This window comes from Lactuca virosa, chromosome 9, assembly GCF_052849685.1.
Source record: "Lactuca virosa cultivar CGN04683 chromosome 9, Lactuca_virosa_CGN04683_v6, whole genome shotgun sequence".
Classification (NCBI taxonomy): Eukaryota; Viridiplantae; Streptophyta; class Magnoliopsida; order Asterales; family Asteraceae; genus Lactuca; species Lactuca virosa.
In genome coordinates, this window is record NC_136434.1 from 20,096,820 (window position 1) to 20,106,060 (window position 9,241).

General features: G+C 35.9%; 1 protein-coding gene across 2 annotated transcripts; it reads right to left on the minus strand.

Annotated features, from left to right (window-relative positions):
- Positions 1-3,280: 3,280 nt before the first annotated feature.
- Positions 3,281-8,260, minus strand: SGT (UDP-Glycosyltransferase superfamily protein). Of its 2 annotated transcripts, XM_079070455.1 has the most exons (14): positions 7,865-8,260; positions 6,815-7,068; positions 6,458-6,697; positions 6,265-6,376; positions 5,995-6,165; positions 5,849-5,912; positions 5,628-5,685; positions 5,371-5,548; positions 5,010-5,140; positions 4,640-4,742; positions 4,431-4,507; positions 4,281-4,328; positions 4,064-4,213; positions 3,281-3,654 (listed from the first exon to the last, which is right to left on the minus strand). In XM_079070455.1, the coding sequence occupies exons 1-14, from the start codon at positions 8,076-8,078 to the stop codon at positions 3,469-3,471; spliced, it is 1,986 nt and encodes a 661-aa protein (XP_078926581.1). In that variant the 5' UTR covers positions 8,079-8,260; the 3' UTR covers positions 3,281-3,468. The 2 variants fall into 2 exon arrangements, with proteins under 2 accessions (XP_078926581.1, XP_078926582.1); XM_079070456.1 differs by lacking the exon at positions 7,865-8,260 and having other exon boundaries at positions 6,458-6,680; positions 6,815-6,981.
- Positions 8,261-9,241: the final 981 nt, after the last annotated feature.

Here is a 9,241-nt window from a genome sequence, read left to right on the forward strand (position 1 = left end):
AACTGGGTTCCTTGACCCTCAACAGATATGGGGCTCAAAGCCTCGGACTCGCCGAGTCCAAGAACGGACTCGCCGAGTCGGTCATGTCCACACTCTAAATCCTTGATTTCTGATGTACAACCTTTGATCAAAAGATAGATCCAAGCTTCTACAATCGATCTAGCACGTAAAGTTACAACCTTTACGTGCTTGCATGGGACTTTGAGCTCAAAAGGTCCTAAAACAAGCTCTTACAATGCATGGGGCCTTCTTTGAGTGTAAAAGCCACTCCTTTCTGCCTTGTAACCCCTCTGAGGACCTAGATCCGAAACATCAACCCCAAACCATGCTTGCAATCATGGTTGGTGACCAAAATGGCTTAGAAAATCCCTAAAACTCCATGAAATGGGATCTAACAAAAGAACAAGCAAGGTATAGACTTTATACCTTCTGTAGACTGCAAATGATGCTCAAAATCGGATCCTTCTAGCCTCATCTTGATCCTTCAAGCTTTTCCTTCCTTCCTTGGGTCACAAAAGCACCAAAATCACTCCAAATGCCTTAGATTGCTTCAATAACGGCTAGGGTTTGCTATGGGGGTCTTCTGGGAGTAAATGGGACGAAGGAGGCCGAGTTAAGGTGTTTAAATAGGGTGCAAACCCTCGGGTTAGGGTTTTTTGTCCAGACAGGGCCTACTCGCCGAGTTCGGGACCCGACTCGCCGAGTCCACAGCTTAAACTCCGCGTCCCCTCCCGCTTCTACTCGGCGAGTTGGTCCTTCAACTCGCCGAGTCCAAGGCCAAAATGCAAGACAATTAAAGAATTAATAAAAAGAATACGTACCAAGAACCAGGTGCTACAAACGAAATCCTTGTGACATACTATAACTTGGTTAAGATTATTTATCCTAAATAATCTTCTATCAAAAGTCATTTTTAACGCTTATTATCTCTAAATTGACTAGACCGAATCTGCGGGCATTACACATTTAGAAAGATATTTCTTGATAAATAGAGATTTAGGTGAGAAAATAAGTTTGAGTTAGTGGATTTTTTGTAGAATTTCCTACATAAGTACAAAGTGTAATGTGTGTGTATTTATTGTATACCGAAGAGTATGTATACACATCGATACATTTAATACATACAATGGATCTATCACATCCAATGATGTTGGTGGGACGTGACTGTGATTGTAGTTTTGATTGTCTTCGTGGTTTATTATCTATTGGATAGTGGATCTCCTATAAAACAAATTACAATGTTTAGAGGTAATAATATATATTTCATTCTTTTTTATGTCAAAAAAAGCATATATATATATATATATATATATATATATATATATATATATATATATATATATATATATATATATATATATATATATATGACAGAACTGCAAAAATGGTCATTGTAGTATGTATTTTTTTCAAACCTCGACTTTTTTGGTTTTGTGATCCTTTTGTGCTAGTTTTGTTGCAAATTTGGTCCCTCATTAAACTGAAATGACTGTGGGGTATTTATTTTCTATTTTTCTTTCATTTTTTTAAATCTAATACTTATTTTATTTAATTTAATAATTAAAAAATGAAAAGGCCCCTCTCTCACACACACACACACATCACTCAGCCTCTGGTCACATCCTTTAGTCTATAACCAACATCACCTTCTCTAATCTATAACCAAAACCACCTCCGCTCATCTATAACAACCAAAGACCTCTACTCCGACAATTTTCCTTGGATGTACACATGTTTAAATATGAAGAATGGTGTCGGGAAGTAGGAGGTGAAATAGACGACCCAACAAATTTTTAGGATCTGGTAATATACGATCTACCTGTTGGTGCCCCAAATTCAGTATACGTTCTTCTCACAGCCACTTTTCGCCTCTCCAGCTTCTGCCTAAAGTGTATTCGGTTTTATCAGAGTTCGATTCATTTCTTGGCTCAACATGATAGTAAATATTTCACTAGTACAAGTAACCAGGCAAAGAGATGGTTTTTTGCACCACACAATTTTGGATCGGTTGCAACCATTACCCCTTTTTGGCTGTTGAATATCAGGAGATGTTGACTTCACCAAAACCATCGGGGAAGTTCTAGTAAATTGAGGTATTTTTCTTTTTTAATCTGATTTAGGTACTTTAAGAGGTAATTAAATATATGCTTCTGTGAATTCGGTAGTCAATTGTTGTTGCTATGACCTAATTTGACTCAAAAATTGTTTCTTGAGATCCTTTAGTTTGAAAAAGTACATTTATTTCTTTTTTGATTGATTTTTATATAGTATACTAGGGTTGTGTTCTTACAGATTACAACTCATTTGTTTGTAGCTTCGAGATCTGGTCTCATTCAACCATTCTGATATTGATTTTGAAGTGAAATCGTGTGATAGAATTTGGAAGATGATTATTGAGAAGATAATCACACCTGAAGTCGTTGAGCTCGATGATATTGATTCAACTTTACGAGGTGCAGGTGAAGTTGGATCAACCGGCGTTCGATTTCTTATGTTTGACATTAATCGTAGCCACACGCACATTCTAGTTCTTCTTCCTTGGAGATCGTACAAGTTTCTTTTTGTGTTATCTGAAAGAACACTTCATGATTCTGAAACAAATTTAAAAGCTTCATCTGCTCCCATGGTTTTGTTCTTATCGGGGTGAAGAACAACCATTTTCTTGTATTGTTTCTTGAGTGATGATTTGTGTGTGTGTGTGGGGGGGAGAGAGAGAGGGTAGGCCCCTTTTATTTTTAATTATTAAAATAAATAAAATAAATAAAATAAATATTAGATTTAAAAAATGAAAGAAAAATAGAAAATAAATACCCCAAAGGTATTACAATCATTTCAGTTTACTGAGGACCAAATCCGCAACAAAATTAGCCCAAAAGGACCACAAAGCCAAAAAAAATCGAGGTTTGGACTAAACCTCGGGAAAAATGCATACTATAAGGACTATTTTTGCAATTTTGTCTATATTGTTTGCACCAAATATTAAACCATCTTTATCATTTTGGTATAAAAAATGATATAATATGTTAGAGATGGTAAATTTCTTTTGCCCCTAGAAAATCAAAAACCAATCAAAAGTGGAGTTTGGTCTGCTGCAGGTACAAGGAATACATGCATCGATTAGAAACTTGAAATGTATGGATGGAGTGTAGGCACTCCACTAGAACCATATCAATATACTTGTATCACAAATGTTAAATCAAGAAAAGAAAATTTATATTTTCACATAGATACTACTTACATACGTTTATTTATTTGCCAAATCAAAACAAATACACCTTGATAACAAAAAATAAAGTAAATCAAAAACGTTACAAAATACATAAGGTGGTGACAAACATACAACCAAACTAAAAGAAATTTCCGCATTATATTATAAGAAAATTTTGGCACACATAGCTTGCATGCATCGTTTCATAACTAAAACAAAACACCATACTACTAGATAGTGAAAGTGAAAAAGGAGGGAGGCTAGGAACAACCAAAACACCTACTTATTGAGCATAAATGTGATGGTGCAGGTGGTGGGTCCGTATTGTGATTCGTATCAGGCTTGTTCTTGTTTGCGGGAAGATGTTTTAAAAATGCTTTTACAGCACCATCCACTCCGTCCTCCTTCTCCATGGCCTTTGCAAGTTCAACCGCTCGTTCCTTCACCTGCAATAATATCTCCCAAATCATACTTAGCTTGTGTTTGTAGTAGCTGGTAGCCGATAAAGTAATAGAGTTTGGTAAAAAAAAAAAAAAAACTAATTGATAAGCTAGATGGTAATTGTAAAATGAGTAAATTACATAAAAATACATTTAGATTTTAGATTATACATACATATAAATTAACATATAAGTGTATATTTGGAAAACGTCCCCAAGATCAAATGTCTTATTGAAAAGCCAGCTTATAAGCTACTTAAGCGGTTTCACCAAACACTACAACGCAATAAGCTGTATAAATAAGCTAACTTAAAATAAAAAAATAAAAAAATAAAAAAAAACTTTAAAAAATGAGCAATGGGCATTAAGGATTGAATACTCCTGGCATGTTGAAATAATATATAGCGTTGATTACCTTAGGATCTAGCATGAATTTAATTGCGTCTATCAATTTGGGAAGTGTAAATTGCTCAACTGGTATGGGTGGAGGACCCACGCCTCTTGCATGAACTCTTTCTCCCCAAAATGGTTGATCACCAAAGAAAGGTACGATTGTGGTTGGACACTGAATTGCAATAAAAATTCAGAAATAAATAATCAAATAAACAAAAAAAGTGGAAAGAAGCTATTACCGCAGCTTTAAGACCAGCAGCTGTTGTTCCAGCACCCCCATGGTGAACCTGGAAGCAAAAGATTCATTAACATTTTAACATTGTTTTTGTAATCATATTTAATAAATTAATTATTTGTAAAATTAAACAAACTGGAAAATGAGATCTTACCACAGATGCACATTGTAAGAAAAGCCAGTCATGAGGGATGTTGTCCAAGGAGTATATAAAATCCTTAGGTTCTGTTACTGGAGGATAAATTTAGCCAAGTTAGCCTGATTCCATGAATAAATAGACAATTCCATAAACAGAAATGTAAATTACAAAAACTAATGGTAATAGTAAGAGTAAAAACATATAAGGAAATAAAAAAAACTTACAGTTGCCAAGACCACCCCAGCCTTTGTTGATGATTCCCCGCTGCCCAGTATCTTCTAGAGCTTTAACAATTATTTGTGTCATTTTCTCAGGCTCTTGAACAGGCTGACAGTGAAATTTCAAAAATTAAAAGAAGAAAAAAAAAAAAAACACTACTTTGGAAATGAAAAGAAGAATTGTACAGTTGAGTTTACTGCTTTTACAAACAGGGCCATGGATAGGAACACTTTATGAGGTTGCATTTTGAAACCCAATGATATACAATTTTCTATATTTTCAATCTGAATACTTATTTTTTTGGATAAAAGATATGCATATCTTGGGACCAGCTTTAATTTAAGCCAGGAAACAAAAAAGAAAAAAGAGACTCACAAGACTACCAAACCCAATGTAGATAGGCTTGGGACCAGCTTTAAGCCAGGTTACAAGTTCTTCAGGAGGTTCATAATTTGAAGCAAGGTCAAGAAAACAAAATCCAACCACGTCAATCTTAGGTCCCCAGTCTGCATAAACAATGTTAAAAAAAATATTTAACAAAACAAAGGCACACTTGAGTCTTGAGAATTGGAAGGAAAAGATAAATTAGGGCAAACGTCCTTTCTCTGAATTTCAAAATGAAACACACCCAGATATAGCTTACCGGAATACGTCATGTCCCCTTTAACCACATTAAGTAAAAAATAATAATAATAATAATAATAATCATAATCATACAACTCCAACCAAAACATACCTTTCGGTTTAGGAACAAGGTGAGGACTCCATATATATCCATGTGGAATATCAGACTCTGACCCGTGTGAACCACTTAAATATGTGACTGGCCGCAGCTTCAGCTTTTTCTTCCTAACATCATTTATCATGTCCCGGATTCCAAGCCAAATCAAAGAATCAACAATTTGATATGACAACTGCATTACCTCACACAAAACCACCAATAGAATCAGAAAAGCTAAATCACTATTATGGTAAGTCAAGCAATGAACTTACTCGATATCCAGCTGATTGCTTGACACGGGATAAGGGATGAGGAAATTCACTAGTTGGCCTGTTTTGAACAAATTTCAACTCATTTTGTAAAAAAAGGATGGTTAGATGGGAGACAAAAACAACATTTAAGCTGGAAAACTGACAATCTAACATGAATTTTTCATGATTGATTAGACAAAACTTGCAAAAATATATATCTCCTAATTCAGAAAAAGACTTACGTCCAAGGCATTGTAAAAAATATATGAATGGGTATTTTCAGTGCCTCCGCAACATGCGTATGTCCTGCAAACATTTTTTTTCTCAAAAAAAAATGGAAGAAAAAAATGGAAAAAGTTACTGAAAGTACTCTGCAGAAAAACAATACCGTATGCTGGGGGATTGGCTATAATTGCCTCGGCTTTAAACGGGATTCGAGTATCAAGATCAGGCTCTTTACATGCTGGGAGTAAAGAAAAGATTATATCCTTCATCTGACTTCTCTGAACAGGAATCTCAGAAGGACCTGAAGGCAAGAACCCTTTGTTCTTAACCATGTCTGCAATGCATGACAACAGGTAATGGCACTTCAACTTCAAGTCTAGCTCATAATATCAAATCATTTATGCTGAAGAAGGAGCAGTAATTAAGGACATACATTCAGCAAGAACTTTAGGGTCTCCACCAAGGGGATAGAACTCCAATCCAGCAGTCAAGACAAACTCCTTGAAGTTTGAATGGGTTGCTAGTCTAACACGATGGCCATATTCCTGAAAGAACATAATCATTTGTGAAAAACCATTCACATTCATAAATCTATTAAAATCCTCATTTCATAACAAGAATGACACCTGCAAACGCTTTCCAATTGCAACAAATGGTTGCACATCACCACGAGTTCCAACAATAAGCATGACTATCTGCAATGGTGGAAAATACCGAGGTTCAGTTGAGTCAAGAGGATCTTCATTGCATGCATCATGAACTTTTCCATCTCCAGGCCCATAATCACTGGGCTCAACATCTGCAGGTATCTCGAATTCTACCGTTCCATCGTCTTTTACAGTAGCAATTCTGTTCAACAATTTGAGCTGCAATGTTTTAAATGTTTTAACAGAAATCACAGACATGCATGCGTAGAAGATCAAGCAGCTATATCAAACCAATAAACACATATACATCTATAAATCTGTCTGTGTGTGGTGTACCTTCTGTTGAACAGATATCTTTTCATTGAATATTTGAGATGCCTCTTCCACAAGTATGTTGCTACGTGTAGGCTTTTCGGTTTTTGATTTTTCCAGCCTATGTTGACTGGAAGGTGAGTCTAACTTGTCAGAAGTCGATAGTTCTGATTGTAATTTACGCAGTCTAAGTTGACTGGAAGGTAACTCCAACTTATGAGAACTCAAGATTTCTGATGGAAATTTATGTAAACTAGGTAAGCTCTTTCCATCAGACCCTGCATGATAAGTCATAATAAAACTGAGATCAAGGAAAAATGTTGCAATATAAAGCCAAAATCTCCTCGAGATTGTGATTATGGTAAAGAAAGAACAAACTAATTCAAATGATTCAAGACTGAACTCTTGTAAGCCTATATATAAATGGTGAACTCTGATTCTAAATCATCACTAGTGATACTTAGACCATCAACAGACAAAATTTTATATGATTTATCTCTTTGCATTTGTTTTGATAACTGAACTCACAGTGTGAGTTTTATATCTGGTCCTAAACTCTTTTTCACATCTTCAATTTAGCATATAAACAATTTGAGAATATACTGTTCTCCAATATTTCAACATTGTCTTGTAAAACAGTAATATCAAAAATAGTCATTTGTTAAAAGCAGCTGAAAGCTTCATACATTTACTTTAAGGTTTGCCCAATTTTGGCATTCACGAAATCATGATTTTTGCATTTTAAAAAATCGTAAATTTCACATCATAAAATCAATGCCTGGCCTTTTTTTCAAATTATACGTAGGAGTTTAGTTGATATTACCAGATAAACGTTATGACATTATGCAAAATAAAATATGAATATAAAAATATATATAACCTTACATAAACGAACGAAAATGGCATAATTGGCTTTTTTTTCCAGTGGTTCCGATATTGTAGATAGATTACTAAAATTTTGTACAAATTATTGGAAATCAACTACTTCGATATTTCAATCAATGACCTCCGATCATTCGCTGCACTACCGGCATTTACTAACAGAATCAGAACAACAAATTAAAACCGAATAACCTGAAGAATTAGCAGCGCCGTTAGAAACAGGGCCACCGGCATCAGCAGCAGCATCGTCTCGACAGTTATCTATTTCCGCTCCACTGCTTTCGCCATGAACTTTTTTCTCGGACTCAACATAAACTTCTCCTGTACTAGATGAAGAAGAGCTTGGTTTATCTTGATTCTGCACCGGTTCAGGAGACGGCTCCAAAGTCGGTTGAGCCACGTCCATCTCCGGCGGTGAAGTCACCTGCTTCTCCCGTTGTTTATGATCCAGATCTATAGAATATGCCGGCGATTTCTGGTTTTCCTGCGTATTATAGAAGCAGGATACAGCTCCGGAACATCAACGCGGTCGGGGTGAGAGAGAGAGAGAGAGAGGGACACGTTCCAAGTGAGTGGTGAGCGAATACGGAATAACGGTAGAATATGTACAACTACGATTGTAACGGATGAAAAATAGCTTTAAACGTGCAAGTTGCTATAGCATAGTTGCTCTGCATTTAGTCTTCTGTGTCCTGGAAATATATTTTATCAACTTTTTTTTGGTAATGTAAATTCGGGTGATAGTCAAAATAAAATCAAATGCAATATTTAGTGTGATATTTTCTAGAAAAGCCAACGGATATTTAGTGAAAGTATAAACATGAGAAGCAAACAAAATTTCACCTTTGGTCCTTGTGGTTTTTTGAAAAATAAGACTTTTAGGATAATTTTGAAAGTGTTGCATCAATGGTCCTTGTGGTTTCAAAAGCAAACACGGTAGCCATTTTAGCTATCTCCATTAAAACAAGTACCGTTAAAAACATCTTAAATGCCCAATTTGTCTTGTAACACCCATAAAAATCATGTCAAATTTAACTTTTTAAAAACATTTCAAATCTATTAACCATTACAAAACTTGTTTTCAAAATGTATCATATCAGAGTATCACAGGAACAAAGTCATAGAAAGTGAGGAGCTGTACGATCACGCATTTGCCTTGCCATGATCCCCTAATGCACCTGAAACAATAAACTGAAACTGTAAGCCCGAAAGCTTAGTGAGTTCCCTATAAAATACCCATACCCACAACAATACACATATAATCATAACAACATACTATGGGTCCAGTCAACCATCGGGTTGGAATACCCAGGCCCGCAACCTTCCGGTTGGAATGCCAACATATTATTGGTCCAATCATCCTCGGGATGGAATACCCCAAGCCCACAACCAACAGGTTGGAATGCCCACATACTATGAGTCCAGTCATCCTCGGGATGGAATACTCACGGCCCACAACCAACAGGTTGGAATGCCCACATACTATGAGTCCAGTCATCCTCGGGATGGAATACTCACGGCCCACAACCAACAGGTTGGAATGCCCAGGTCTATTGGCCTCCGCACAAA

Excerpts from the sequence above, each read along its gene's own strand:
- SGT (XM_079070455.1), bottom strand. The coding sequence starts at position 8,078 with ATGGACGTGGCTCAACCGACTTTGGAGCCGTCTCCTGAACCGGTGCAG. Across the intron at positions 6,166-6,264 it reads CCCTAAAGTTCTTGCTGAAT|ACATGGTTAAGAACAAAGGG; the intron begins GTATGTCCTTAA and ends CATGCATTGCAG. Across the intron at positions 5,913-5,994 it reads AGCCAATCCCCCAGCATACG|GACATACGCATGTTGCGGAG; the intron begins GTATTGTTTTTC and ends AAATGTTTGCAG.